The sequence below is a fragment of the Chenopodium quinoa genome, unplaced genomic scaffold (assembly GCF_001683475.1).
Source record: "Chenopodium quinoa cultivar QQ74 unplaced genomic scaffold, ASM168347v1, whole genome shotgun sequence".
In the NCBI taxonomy this organism is placed as follows: Eukaryota; Viridiplantae; Streptophyta; class Magnoliopsida; order Caryophyllales; family Amaranthaceae; genus Chenopodium; species Chenopodium quinoa.
Genome location: NW_018743212.1, coordinates 5743629 through 5759362, shown reverse-complemented (window position 1 = coordinate 5759362; position 15734 = coordinate 5743629). Strand labels below are relative to the sequence as shown.

The 15734-nt window shown below is 35.4% G+C and overlaps 1 protein-coding gene and 1 pseudogene across 1 annotated transcript; both read right to left on the bottom strand.

The window, feature by feature from the left end:
• Nucleotides 1-76: 76 nt before the first annotated feature.
• LOC110734534 lies at nucleotides 77-5789 on the bottom strand (annotated as a pseudogene).
• Nucleotides 5790-7582: 1793 nt separating this feature from the next.
• On the bottom strand, nucleotides 7583-14998 carry LOC110734535 (UBP1-associated protein 2A-like). Its single transcript, XM_021914705.1, has 6 exons — nucleotides 14732-14998; nucleotides 11306-11426; nucleotides 10997-11140; nucleotides 9537-9733; nucleotides 9372-9447; nucleotides 7583-8402 (listed from the first exon to the last, which is right to left on the bottom strand). The coding sequence occupies exons 1-6, from the start codon at nucleotides 14860-14862 to the stop codon at nucleotides 8043-8045; spliced, it is 1029 nt and encodes a 342-aa protein (XP_021770397.1). The 5' UTR covers nucleotides 14863-14998; the 3' UTR covers nucleotides 7583-8042.
• Nucleotides 14999-15734: the final 736 nt, after the last annotated feature.

Below are 15734 nucleotides of genomic sequence, written 5' to 3'. Positions count from 1 at the left end.
CTAGTTTAGTAACCTTAAATTCTACGAGTAAAACAATAATTATAGGTAAGTGAAACTCAAAACATTTATCCCTTGCCAAAGATTTTCAAGAGGGTTCAGCAAATCAGACACCTCTTTGTAATACCTTGCTTCTCTTATTTTTCATTTTTCCTCTTCATATTTTAAATCTCAATAGAAGCAATTAAAACCCATGTATTAGTGTGGAAACAGTTAGCTACACGCCTACACTGGTGAAAATTACAGTTGAATGGAGTTAAATACATTCCTAACAAAAAAGAGAATTTGTTTTAAAAGCAGAGACATGAAATCTCAAACTTGAACCGATATTCAGTGTCCACTTCATCTACTTCCTTCATGAACTCATCCATGAAACCAGAGCACCAACCAGAGCCAATAACAACAGTCGTACATGCAAAATTCGAAGTGGAAACAGCAAAGAAAATGTACTTCAGATCAGCAGTTCTTGATTTATAGCTTGAATCTACAAGGACAAGAGATAAAGAAGAAAAATTCAGAAAAAGATTTTACCATCACAGACACAGATAGAAATGGCCAAATTGGGAACCTAGGTTGCTATTTGAATATTAACTACAGCGTTTAAAAAAATAAAATAAAAAAATAAAAAAAATTGTATACTGTATAATGGATCAATTGTTAAAAAGAAGAGGGCTTTGGGGGAGCATATTAGGAAGCAGTAAGGGTATTATTTGTCCTTTCTCAAAACAAAGGAAAATAAAGATCGTGTTAATGACCAAGGGCACCTGATTCAATTATAGCCCCCTCAACTCAAAATATCTCATTCTATTTTCTGCACTTCGTTGGATAGAGGAAGTCTCCATATCTTCTTTTTTTTTTTTTTTGTTCTTTTTTACTAATTTGGGTATGCAAATGTAAGAGAATCCTTCAAGCTTTGAATATATATTACGCAGGGAAACAGAACACAGTTCAAACATCAGATGAACAGTATAAGTGTTGAGTTGTGCTTACAGAGTTACATATGAAATCCCAAACAGTCGGAAACTAGCACAGAAAGCAGCATTGCTTGATGGTATATACTTCAGTGTACAGCCTAAAAACAGAACTTTTTTTCTTCAGTTGGTATACTACAAAAAAATTTCTGGCAAAACAAGGAGCCACAGTTAGAGAATAAACTGAAGGCCATAAGATTACAATCAATAATACCACTCTAGAGTTGATGCTTGTTAGAGAATCAGAATTAAATGTACAATTGTACACAGACTAGAGCATTTTTTCTGCAGCACTTGTCTAAGACAAGCTACAGCAAGGATATGGGTATTTTCATACCTGACACTTGAGCTTCCAAAAATCCAAAGTATGGAATGCACCACAACTTCCACAAGTAAAGACCTCAAATACAGTAAGAGCACATAGAAGACTAGAAGAGGGGAGGACCCATCAAACTTGAATGAAGCACATCTACTATCTTTGCAACAACAGAAAGGAAATCTCTCTTTCACTAAATCCCTCCTCTGGAGTTTCGGATTTAGGGGAGTAGGAGCTTGCCATAATACAGTATTTAAAATGTGGACCAGAAAGCCTACATGATGAGTTTGGGTGAGGAAACTTTGAGAGATGGGAAGAGAATATGAAGGATCTATTTCCATTGTTCAAGTATGAAATGGGAAAAGGAAAAGAAAGGAATTGGAGGGATTCATTTTCCTTGAATAGTAATTAGTTTCTCGATAATGGTAAATTTTGGAAGTAAAATGCAAGTCAACTCCTTCCCTTTCCTCTCCTTCCACCTTTTGTTTTTGGAGGATTCCCCTCCTTCCACCTGATATTGCAAAACAAGCCCACTCTGAAGATAAGGAATCGACATCAAAAGATTCATTTTTTAAGATTATTGACCAAACCAAGTTATTTTAGTAGACTCTGTGCTTAGGGGGGGTGGGGTCCAGGAGATAGGTAATTGAGCTTAATGTCTGAAAATGAGTTTCGTGTTTTTACATTTTAGATTATTCTGATATAAACCATAATACAGAATTTATGATGCCATGTGTCCGCATCTTCACACTCACATTTTCAACAGGTAGGCCATGGCAAGGCAGAGACTTGGATACAATTACCTTTATGCAATAATTATACACTTCCATTAGTAGCCTATATAGTTGCTACAGAAGGTAAAGCTAAACAGTACCAAAGCAAGACCACACAACTCTGTGTTGAGCTGAATTGTTAAGTAAACACAAAGTCCTTCATATTACCTAAAAATCCTAAAATCCCAAATATTAATAATTAAAAAAAATTAAAAAAAAAAAAAGAAAAGAAAATTAGCACAACCCAGCTATACAAAAATGCTGTAATTCGGAAAATTGGAATTACTTTTAAGGAACCTTGGTGAAACTATGAACATCTCTAGTCTCTTGATGATCTAAGCATAAAAATTCAAGTTAAAACAATCAAGGCACCTAACTTAGTAACTTCACTCTAAAACTAAGGCAGATTACAGATATTGAAAGAATAACCTTACAAGGTATGCACTCACATATTCAGCTGCAACATATTGTTATGGACTGGGTCAATGGGGTCAATAGGCCAAGTCAACCACCCCTTTTGGTGTACATGAGGCGTACAAAAAGGGGGCCGCAGGGCTCAAAGGCTTGAAGAAACAATTTGCAACAAGACAAAGTTAATTAAAGAGAAGTTAGGGAAGGAAAGCAAGCTACTTCAATAATGTTCCTTGGTGCTTTTTCTATTTTAGCTACTTTTGTCACATGTATTCTCTAAAGCTTTGAGTATAAGTATGTTAGTCAATTCCTTAGTAAAATAATCCAGAAATTAGAGTGAAACACATGGTGAGATTTGTAGCCTAAAGCTACTAGATGATTCATAACCTCAAGTTATGCTTATGCATGTAATCTGTAATTCGAATTCTCAATCAATCAAAAGTAAATTGTGTGTAATTAGTATAATTTAGCAGTGCAAAATCTGATACATAACACATATGTTCAAGAACCAAGACGAAACATAAACAAGACAAATGGATGATGTAAGCTCCCTTAGTGATTACGGAGTACCTGTCAAATACTGAATGCACTTTGTGATTATGCTGATTAGAGTCCAAAAGCTTTGAGACTTGGAGTAATAATAGCTGAAAATCTGAATCAGTTTCTCAGCATGCACAAGAGAGCTGTGCTAATGAGCAGGGAAACTTATTTCACATAAATCGTCTTCTTCAACCCCTGCCACACATCAAGGCCTCTAGGATGTTTATTTACATACTTCTTCACAAAAAATGAGTCCGTGCATCCAATTATGGTACTCAAACTCAATGTACCGCAAACAGCATTTTGATTGACAAGCCAATTGTACATAGAGAATCTAAGCTTTACCCTTTCCATTGTATAGGCAATGAACCCTGGGAATGGTTTCAAACTTGACACTGGATAGCCTAAATCATTAACGAGATATCTAATCTTTGTCTCTATAACTTCCTTTGATTGATTGAGAATCTGTGGTGCCGCTTTTGTCATCTGTGCAACATCCTCTTCACTGAGCCCTGCTTTGACAAGACAGTCAAATCTTTCACAGAGTTCCTCTCCTTTGCCCCGGAATAGCTTTAGTGCCTTTTCCATTTCTTTTGAATGTTCTGTGAAGCCAATGCTTGATAAGAATTTAATCCTCTCCTTGCGAGGACACATTCTAGTCTCAGGCAATCGCTTAATTTTTGCTCTCAAAACCCAATTCTTTAGCACCAACGGATTTTCTATAATGATTTCGCACAAGCGCTTCTTTCCTATGTTCAAATTACAAATTAAACTGTTTGCTTTCTTCACTGAGCATGAACCCAGCAACATGAAATGTGTTTGAACAATATTTTCAATATTCAGAGCATCCATCTATTCACAAAATAACTTAAAAGCACGTCCAAGATTCTGAACAAATTTTCCAACTTTGATTTGTGGAAAGTGAATAAACAGTGAGCATATGTCATTCTTCGTGCATCCAAATTTTATCAAAAACCCAATCAATGAAAAGGTCATTTGACCTGAATGATCAAATAAAAGTTCTGGATGTCGCCTCAACAAATTCCCCAATTCCTTGTTTTCACAGCCTATATCATTTAGCATATGTAGCAACTCAAAGACTTGTCTCCAATTGTAGGAAGCATTCTCCAATAAATGTTGCTCAACCCATTCATATGCAAAACCAAGGCACTGCAACTTTACTACCACCTCAAAAAACTCTTTTCCCCCACCATCAATCAAAAGACAAGGGTTAAAGACAACAGCCTTAGCTATAACAGGTTTACTTAACCCAAGCTCCTCAAATTCTTGTAGCTTCGATATCAAAACCCCACTACCATATCGAAACACCTCTCTTGCCCATCTATATATCCTTCCTATATTAAAGCGATTAACCCCATATTCACACAAAACATAGTAGTTATCAAACAAACCTTCCTCATCACTCAAAAACATCAAATCACGCGGAAGTTGAGGAACAAACTCAGAAGGTTCCAACCCTATACTTTCGAAGAACGGTTCGAATTCATTAATAGGATGGTAACGCAAAAAACGAGCCACAAAGCGCCCGATATCAGGCTCATTCTTGACATTTTCTACCAGCTTCCTCAAAAATTGAGGGGAATTTTTGCTCATATGCTCAGCATCCAAAAAGGGTAAGTTTCTAGTAGAATGCAAATAATCTAACAATGCACCTTGAGCCTCCTTCTTAGTATTTTTAGAAATTCTACGAACTTTATCACCACTATTGGAAGTTGAACTCCCTTGAATACCTTCATTTTGCTCAAAATTAACATTCATAGTACTAATTAAACTAGAATAATGCTGTACATCACTATAATTACAATAACATGGGAAATTGCTTGGAAAAATAGGGTATTTTGATGGTAATTTAAAGGGGTTTGGGGAAAAATCAGAAGAAACCCATCTGAGAATAGGATATAATCTAAGTTTACGATAATTGGTCATCGTTAATTTGTATTACAGTGTTTCAGAAAAAACAAGCAATTAGAATAAGGAGCTCGAAGAAGACATCAATGGCGGATGTTTTTACCTGAATTTGAAGTGCAGGAGATAACAACCAAAAACAGGATGCAAAAGAGGAGGAGAAAGCGGCGATGGCAGAGGTGTCGGAGTAGGAGAAAGCAGCTACGCCGGTGGAGGAGAGTGGTAGTCAACAGCGATAGGGGCATAAGGCTGGAGACGTGGAGGGGTTGCGCTGGTAAAAACTAGAAATGTTTTTTTAGTTTATTTTAGTTTTTTTTTACTTTGTTTTATTACTAGTACAATTTACCCCATTTTTTTCTTTTTAAAAATTGATTTTCTTGTCAAAATTTTTTACAAAAAATAATAAAAATTCATGGCTTGAGCAATGAGGAAAAGATTGGGAGAGTGAGGATCAATTGAGAGAATTGAAGAAAAATAGAGTGGTAAACTTCTTATATGACAATTTCTATGTTTTATCAACGTAAGGGTATGTTTATTGTAAGTCTTGAGCAAAAATTTTGCTCAAGATTCTTGCAATAAAGTCATCAAAGACGTATAAGAATTTTGCATGTAGTTTTGAAAATTAAATCTCATGTCAAAACCTTTGTTTGTGGAACAATTGATGACATTTTTTGTTGGTTGACATTGGAGATTTGTCACCTCACCAACCAAAATTGAATGACAATATTAACCCAACGATTACCTCCTATTTTGCATGTTTTTTATTTTATTGTCAGTACATGTAAAAATTCTATGTAGATAGAGAGATTTTTTTTTATTTAATTGTTAGTACATCAAAGTAAAAAACTCTAGGTTTCAAAAAAAAAAAAAAAAACTCTATGTAGATAGAGAGGTTTAACATAGTACATGAAAGAAATAAAATTCAGTAAAATAAACAACTAGCAGTCATAATTTGACCACAAGATTGACTATAACAAATAGTACTGGGAGATTTTTTTTAAGTAGTAGTCATAATTATCCTAAAGAAGATCAATCTACAATAACGCAGGGAATCTCAGTGCTTTAAGTGTCAAATAGTTCATTAGCAAAAAGAAATAAAAGAGTCTTCTCTCAAATTGCGTCCTTCTTCTGGTTCTGAGGCCATGAGCCAAATAGTAGTTAATTGTTCTCAGCATGATGAACGATAACCAACCAATCCCATCAAAGAAGATCAGCAACATCTCTTATTATATTTTCCAGTTCTGCTGTTCATGATCCGTTTAAGCTACAATATTGTCAAGCATATATTTGAAGGCTTGAGCATTCGCTTCTAGCTCTAGAAACTGAATCTTCCTTTCCTAGGTTGTGAGCTTGTGAGGAGATGATCTTCTCTTAAATCAAGTAAGTTGGCAAAAATAGCACCAATACTTTCAAATTTTATGGAGAAGCCAATCTGCCAAATCCCTTGATCATTCCTATTTCCTAATAACTCCACCTTCTCACACGTTGATTTTAGAAGATTAATCTTTTAGTTCATCTAAAACTGTGATTAATCTTATCTAAAACTGCCTTCCCCATTAATTTATCCTCCTCAAAACTTACTTTAGACCTTTAATTTCCTTAAAATGATAATTTGTTTATACTCAATCAGATGAATTTTCCAACAATTTTTCCCGTTTTGGTGAAATTAGGGTTTACCTATGTTCTTTATTATGGAGAGTTCTTCCTCCATTTATAGTTGGAAGTTGGTTGTTCATACACCTTTTCTCTTTTGGACACATGGTGTTTAAGCCCCACTCAAGTTCTCTCCAACACATTTTGACCTTCTTCCTCACTTCTAATCTTACACTAAAATAGTTTCTTTCTATTAGCAATTCTTTATGCTTAATTTGTTTGAATGATTTATGTGTGTCAATGGATTGTTAATGGTGTTGATTCTAATACTTTGTAGCTTTTATCCTACGTACTACGTATATAAATCTCACTAATATCCAGTTTCCATTTGTTTTCTTTGTCTCTTGTTGACAACATGAAAAATGTGCATCTTTTCTACTCTATGTAATTTTTCTTTTGTCTATATTATACATTCTAACCCCATCATCCCCTTTTGGATATTAATTGATTACATGTCATTCCCTAATGATATCATGATAATCTACATGACTGTCATTAGTTTAACCTTTACTGCACCTGCAATTATTCTTCATCCAAATTCAGTTATAGCCACATAATCTCCATTTGCATGATGTTAATAAATTGTCTCTCTTTGTTTTATGATATCAGGAGTTCATTTCTAACATGATTAAGTGTCAAAGTGTCATCAGTTTAACCTTTACTATAATCTGTAATATATGCTTTGGTTTCAATGATTTGATGATAAATTGTTTGTTTGTTTGTAATTAATATTGCCATTATCTGATTTTCCCACCAATCCCTATCTGCCATTTGCATTCTTAGCATCTTTGCACCTATCTGCCATGACCCCCACCTTTGTACTAGATTTATGTTCTGCCACCATCCCACAACAATTTATCAGAGCCTCAGAGGTAAGAATTTTTTTTTTTTTTTTTTTTTTTTTTTTTTTTTGGAGAAATGGAGAGCATTAAATTAATCAAAAGAAATAAATAATAATTATTGCAATATATAGTCTGTTCTAATTAAGAGAAAAATAAAACAAGAAATTGCCCCTTTTATAATGCTTTCACTAGTACACTCAATTGTTGGACCACAAATTCACAAACATGGAGCATCTTCAACACTATGCTAGATTGCAAAATCCAATATATAAAAAAAAATTCTTTTAACTCTTCCCCTAGACGTCTAACTAATAATAGTACAAGATACATTATAATCTAGGATTCTAACCTATAAGGAAAGCCCTCAAAACTCCCCACTATATTCTCTAAATTGCAATTATCACCGATGCTTCAATTAGCAAAAGGCATTTATACTCAGATTGAATCAAAATTATAACTTACTGCCTATAGATACAGAAGCGAACATACTGAAGAAGTCAAGAAGAGCAGATGATAGATGCAGAAATCCTCAATCCGGCTCAAGCATATACCAGACTGTAGAGAAAGCACGGAGATGTTCAAAGCTTGAATACCACACTGCAGCTGTATTTGATCATTGTTTCCCCATGTAATATGGGTAGCCCTGCATGCCAACGGGCATAGAAGGTGGCATTCCATATGTGTCTTTCATGGGTGGTGGTGCATAAGAAATCTGGGATGGTGGTGGTCCTTGAGGATATGGCCCTGGTGCCATTGCAGGTGGAGGTGCAGCTGCTGCTGGAGGACTAGCGTAAGAGACCGGTGGGTATGATGGCATGTGTGGAGGGTAACTGTATCCAAGTGGTGCCTGTGGTTTCCCATGCTGTGGGTATCCACCTGCTGTAGGAGGGACCATAGGAGCTGCTGACGAGGGATATTGGTTTGCAGTTGTTTTGTTCTTTGTATCAGCATACTTCACTGTAATGTTCCGGCCCTGCATATAGCACAGAATATCATATTGATTTCTAGCAAGAGAGAATTCAACATTGAATGAAGCACAATAGGGTTTGATGCTGCTCAAGTCAAATACATATCAACTAACATCACCAATTACTGCAATAATATTCTAATTAACAAAGGCAATTAATGATTCAATGAAGTAATGATGGAGTTCTCAACGAGCAATGAGTAATTCTTGGGCGAGACAGTCTCACAATAACTTATTGTAACAAGTCATGTCGCACCGAGAAACAGATAAAGCCCCCTACGTCTCATTATACAAGTTTTTGCCAAAAGCAAATTACAGTTGATTGCCACTGATTCTCTCTAAAGTGCCAATAAGTAATAACTATACACAACACTTGTCAGTTGAAAAAAACACTGGAGACCATGGGGTTAAAAATTTCATATACCAAAATAAATCAACACAACACAATAGCTTCTTCAGGAAACAGAACCCAAAGAGAAGGAAAAGTAATTTTGTATTGCAGTGATAATAGTAAGGTGCCACTTTTCTTGACAATAGTTCGGTGAGACATATGCAAGCTAATTCCTACATCCTTTCTTTCCAGTGAGCAATTCAACAACAAAGAAGTACAAATTTCTATTCCTGTAAAAGTTCAGGTTCCATGCAACAATACTATATTAAGAACATGGTTGCACAAAATTAAAGGAACAAACAGAAAGAGAAGGGCTTGGTCACTGTTGAGGCTGCTGAGCTAAAAGCTAAATAAATCTAATTTGACATTATCTTATATCCAAGAATGAGAAGGTGTTCAAAGGGCAAGTCCAGAATAATGTAAAAAAGCCTTCAGCTTAGAAAAACAAGTGGAATGCTCATGCATTTATGCTACTACAGCCCTGCAGGTTTCAGCTAATAACACCTCACTGGATAATCGTGCATTTAGATTTTAGAGCATAGAAGCAAACATAGAAAGACATGAAACTTTTAGATATCAATTACCCCTAGAGTTCTCTCAGGGTCATCAAAGGCCTTCTTCGCAGAATCAACTGTCTTGTATGTCACAAACCCAAAACCACTACAGAAGAAAAAAAAAATGATTAGAGACATAAGAAACTGAAGCCTGCACAAAAGTAGCTAAGAACAAAAATTTTAGATGAAGAATACCGAGACTTGTTTGTATCTTTGTCATACGCAACTGAACCTTCATCTATCTCACCATGCCTGCTGAAAAAACTAAGCAACATCTCGGTAGTGGTTTCTGGTGACAAACCTCCTATATAAAGTTTCCGCTGTGCTTGATCAGGTGCGGTGCTAGCACTGCTTAAGCCTTCACAAGCAAGGTTGCAGACAGTCAAGCGACCCTGCAGTAATGACAAGCAGGAGAGCAAATGAGAGACTGAAAACATACAAATATATATCATCTCCAGTCTCCACATGACACAACTTTTAAGAAATTAGCAAAATTGGACTTTTTTGTTAAGTCTTATGTTTCAAACAAAGTAACCATCTCCCAACCAAATGAATGAATCCTTGAGGCGCTTGAAGTAATTTTGATAATCTTTACATGCCAGTGGAAAATACAACTGTGGCAAGATTATATGCTATGTAGTCTTAATACAATTATTTTATATTTTTTTTAATATGGTCAAGTAAAAGACTCTTGAAGAGCAGGACCTATGGCAGAAGCAATCCAGCTTTGAAAATGGTAAGGGAAATCCTCAATACATGATACATGATACATAATATTTCTTCCATTCTTAAAAAGCAAAAAATATTTTTCACAGGCTCCTATGCGAACTTTGGCCATTAAATACTTTACTTACGTATAATTTAAAATTACATATGAAATAATTGATATTAGAAAATACACATTGAAAAAAATCTAAAAAACTCTCACATAAATTAGAAAAAGTATTACATTTGTAACAATATACAATCAGAGTCTGTAAAGTTTGGCCACCAAAAAAATATATTGCAATAGAAAATGGAATGGAGAAAGCATATGTTATATCTCAGAACTTGAAAACAATTCCCTGAAGGTGGGTCTTTCAAAGTTCCAATAGATGTTTATATAAAAGCAGCTAAGACAATGTATTCCAATACAAACCATCAAAAGAATATTACCAGAACTCCAACAACACCAAACACATTATCAGCCAAGAAAGTAATCTATGAAGGTTGTTGCAAGAATTTATAATAGACCCCCTATTATTCACACATACTTGAAGAGGAAGCCAGCAACAATCAATAACTAACCACAAGTGGCAAGTAATTGATTCAGTTGTTAGGTGGTTACCGCAAATTAAGGGGATTCTGTAATGGACTTATGATGAAGAGTAAGCGGAATTGCGGCAAGGAGTAGGAGTATAAATAGGGGAAGGCTTGTAATAATAAGGGAGTATATTGGAGAAAGTATTGAGTGAAAACACAACCTGGAGGAATCACACCCTCGAAGTGCGATGATATTAATGTGTATTGATTAATTTCACTGATTAGATAATACAGTGCAAGCCTACCCTTATAATCTTGTTTTCCGTCTTAATTTCCTAATTAGTGCATTAGTTTCGTTAATTAATCACAAAAAAACCCAAAAACAGAATCTGAGTTGTAGCAGTTGTACTCACATCAATTAGTTTGCTAGATGCCTTTAGAGCATCCTGAGCTGACTCCATATTTTTGTAAGTAATAAAGCCATAACCACGAGATTTGCTAGTTGCTTTGTCAGTGATCACAGCCCCTTCCTCAATATCTCCATGAACTGCAAATGCCTGAAGGGGAGAATTTTGAGCTTAGCTAAACCACAAGCAACAGAACTAAATCAAAGGGAAATTGTACCTAAAAGCATTCATTCAAATGTTTCAATTCACCCAAAACATGTAACTATCACCCATCATGACACGCAAAACTAATCAGCAATCATACAACGCACTCACATCACACAAGGTTTCTGATGTAGTATTCCATGCCAAGCCACGAACAAATAGCTTTCTGTGAACAGGATCAGCACTTGCAAGACTCATAATTTCTCCTGCAACTGGAGAATATTTGGACCCTCTTCACGCCACACATGCAGGCAAACACACATGCACAAAGTCAATTTATTACACACAACTATAAGCATAGATGTTCTACCATCACTGTCACAGACAAATTAATTTTGGATTTGCTTGATCAGACTTATTGACATAGATTCACATTTTATAAAATGATATGCATTAAGAGAATGTATTGAACAAGGAACCTATAGGCTGTTACTAGTGCAATTTGTACCATAAAAAAAAAACTCCTTGATCCATGCTAGAAAATTAATTAAACAAACGGAGGGGGGGGAGTAGCAGTAAATGGATCTAGGAAATAAGGTGGACAATGACATAAATTGAGTCAATTCTCAAGCAGTAACTCAATACAACCAATCCAGGATATCAATCATCCACCTATTCTCTAAAACAATTATATGCATGCCCACCCTTAATATGTTACAAGCCTATACAACCTCATAAAAGCACCTAGATAAGGGATTGAACATTCTAGGCATGCAAACTTGAAAATCCTTCATATGTCTTTGCATTAGCTGATCACATTCCATAATAAGTATCAAATAAAACTAATTAATTCCAGTAATAAAAACCTATGTCAGATTGTCAGGGAGAAACTATGCTTCATAATGTATATCCATTCTATAAAGAGAAAAGATGTATTTTTTGTGTTTATCAAAGCTCACAAAAGAGAAAGATCAAGCCAGTATTCCTCTTATAGTCTCCATTGAGGAGCCAGACTCTTGAATTTTAACTTCCATGGCTGAGCTCGCCCAACAAACGTAATCATATAAATCAATAAACTTTGCGAATCAAAATCATCAGCCATGTCTGCATCTGAGAGTTCTCTACACACACTTGCATAGATCAAAGCACATCAATTGTTCCTATACTACTCCTTAGTATCTCTACCAGGATTTGAAGAAATCTAGAAAACTGATTAATAGCTCAAACTACATAGGCAGTATCAAGCCCGGTGGCTGGTATATAAGCACACATAAAGTTGTAGATAGTTGATGCAAGCAAAAACTGCTTCATTTAAATTTTGTCTCTCCCTTTTACTTTAAAGAGCAGTAATGGGAATTTAAGCTGTAGTGGCTTACAAAAGGAATATTATATAAAACTTTTCAACCACATCGAATCTAAAGCAGATTTACAATATACGTGATTTGTGAGAGCCAATGCACTATGCCCTCTCTATCTCAATATACATCCATCAACAATATCTTCATTGTTCAGGTAAAATCTCTAATTGCGTAAACTTTTCCATTGTTGTCTTTAGATTATCTATCTTCAAGTATAATGATTAATGACCAACAAACATATCATCCATAGTGCAAAGATACGACCACATCACATCGGTTGGGCCATATCGTGAAGGATTTTCAATTGACCTAACCAAAATCATCCAGTTATGTGCATTGTTTTACAAAAATCCACAATCTTGTTTAAATCACACGTTGCAACCCCATATCACCTTGCATTGAACGTCACATCCATGTTTCACTCAGAAGTTGCGAGATTCCCCATGTCTCCCCAAAAATGGCTTTCAGCCTCTCCTAGTCTACACTAGCTATTATAATAGCTTAAAGGTATTATTAAATCCTAGAATACTTTGCAAGTAAATTCGCACAACAACAACGATGACACGATCCGCGATCAGCACATCATTTCCATTTTTAGCGACACCATGACCGTTCCTGCATTGCGACCTAAACCGTGTGTTTGAACCACGATACAATCCAGATATAGCATATTAATAATGAAGTATCCATTGCTAAATATCTAAGTCAATTTAACTTATCAATATTTTACTATATACAGCCACAATTGACTTTATAAGATACAAACATCTAATTAAGATGTAACCAAAATTCATGCCTTGAGATCATATTAACTTCTCGACAACCTACAAAAAACAAATTTCTTGTCTTTTATCTAAAGTCCCTTAATCTACTTCACATAGATTTAATATTCAAGGTCACCCCGAAATATGTTGCCTTCATGTCAAACTAATGAAAATGAAAATTCAAAGTATCAGCTAATTCAATGATAACACAAATTGAAGGCTTCTTCACCAAAAGTGGAAAATACCTTAAAAGTCAATGCCCTCTCTAAGACTTCTTGACCAAAAGTGACAAATACCTTAAAAGTGACAAATAACTCAAATTGGAGGCTTCTTCACCAAAAGTGACAAATACTAGGTTAAGAATTATTCCCTTGAATGCTACTCTACATGCACATAAATTCTTCAAGACTTCCAACCACAATTAACTCTATAAGATGCAAACATTTTAATCCATGTCTTGAGACCATATTAACTTCTCAACAACCTACTAACAAGAAATTTCTTGTCTTTTATCTGAAATCCCTTAATCCACTCCACAAGCAATATTATCACACAAGGGTCCATTCATACCACTTCTTGTGATGCTCATTTAACATAACTTCTTAGCCAACTTTTGCTCACTGCCTCATCTATAATCATAATATTACTACATTTTGCTTGCATGTGATCTTAAATACACAATCAACAACGGTATTGCTACAATGAAATCTTAATTACACTTAAAGCCAAACATATTTCCTATTTATGAAGACAGAGAAGATGGAAAGACAGTTGAGACAAAAGGAACCAAATCATAACAAAAAAGAATGGCATATACTATATTTGGCTCTTGACAGCTAGCCCTACTAACCCATTATAGCTACTGACTTCGAAAAGTTGGGCTTGCACTTCAAAAGCTTAAACATGATCAAGATGAGAGCTTAAAGTGTTACATAACATCCCAACATTACAACGCTCATTAGTTATAGACCAAAACCCGCCATTTAAAGACACTGAATAAACCCACATATGACATACACATAATAAGCCTCAGACCAACTTTAGAGAAATACTACTGGTTAAACCATGAAACACTAAAACCCTAATTATTTTAAAGCTTATAACCTTACACTCTTAAAGGTTATATGTATCAACACATTATATCATGCCCCTTAACATTCAACCTTCACAACCCAAAAAAAACCTATAATACAATTAATCCGCAGGTCACGTTATGGATGTGAGCTAACTTAGTTGGTAAAGGCTTAGGGATAGTACCCAAGCCGCGGAATCAAATTCCACCCACATCAACGTATGTATGGCTCTTTATACAAAAACCAAAACCCAATAACAACAGCTTGAACCTATACAATTCATATTCATTGAAACAAGAAATAACACCAAACAAAACCCATTAAATTATATAAAATTAATAGCATAAATCATTATCTCAAAATAAAAAGAAATTATAAAAAATTAAGTTAAAAGTGTCTTACAACTTAGCAAGGAGATCAACCAACTGGGGTTTAGCAAGCGGTTCAAGCAAAGAACGAAGCTTTTCACCAGAAGCAGGAGAAATTTGACCATTTTCAACATCATCAAGCTTTCTCTTCTTCATGTCCTCCATCTTCTTCGCACGGCAAAGCTCTGCTTGTCTCGCTGAAGTCGGCGGCAGAGCGTGAATTTGGGTATAGAGAAGGAGATTGTAGTTTATTCCAGAGTTTGGCAGAAATTGGCCTTGACACTAATTGATGAAATTGTGTATGTGTAACATCTATCGAAATTATGACCCTTTTTGTTGGGCCTTTTTTGAAATATATATTGGGCTATGAACCAGTTTATGGCTCGACTAAGCGCGGCCGGGCATGACCCACGAAGGTGTGGGCTGCGTCAAGGCTAAGGTTAAGGGGAAGTGGCAATGTGGCATCACATAACGTGGTGTACAACGGGCATGCTCCTTAGCCATATATTGGTTTTAGACACATGAATTATGGGCTCTTATTATGGACTTGTGAAGTCTTTTTTTGGTCTATATTTGGCATGAGTTTTGTAGCTTCTAAGAGAAATTTTATGAAATTATCTTGCTCGAGAATACTTAGCAATTGTGAGATAAAACACACGCACAAAATAGAGAGCTAAGTGAGTGTTTCAAGGGTGCTTCCATTTCAGATTTTTTTCAACACAACTTTCAAAAAATCGCTTGTTTCCGAAAATTCAACCATTGGATCGTGCTCAAATTTAGACAACTTAATTCTGACATCAAGAGCCTGATTTTGGACAATTGGATCGTCTTTTGAGCTCTGATTTGTTCGGAATTGACTCAGGACAGAACTGCTATTTTTGGGTGAATTCTACTCCTTTCACTCTCTAATTTTGATCTCATATTGTTCGTTGTTGTTGATGGGTTGTGAATCCTTTGTAAACTGATTTGGGATTCTTTTTCCCTCAATTTATCAATAAGAGAAGTTAGAGTGGACTCCTTAAACATTCCTGTGATTT

Excerpts from the sequence above, each read along its gene's own strand:
- LOC110734535 (XM_021914705.1), bottom strand. The coding sequence starts at position 14,862 with ATGGAGGACATGAAGAAGAGAAAGCTTGATGATGTTGAAAATGGTCAA. Across the intron at positions 11,427-14,731 it reads GTTGATCTCCTTGCTAAGTT|AGGGTCCAAATATTCTCCAG; the intron begins GTAAGACACTTT and ends TGTGGCGTGAAG. Across the intron at positions 9,448-9,536 it reads AAAGATACAAACAAGTCTCG|TGGTTTTGGGTTTGTGACAT; the intron begins GTATTCTTCATC and ends TTTCTTCTGTAG.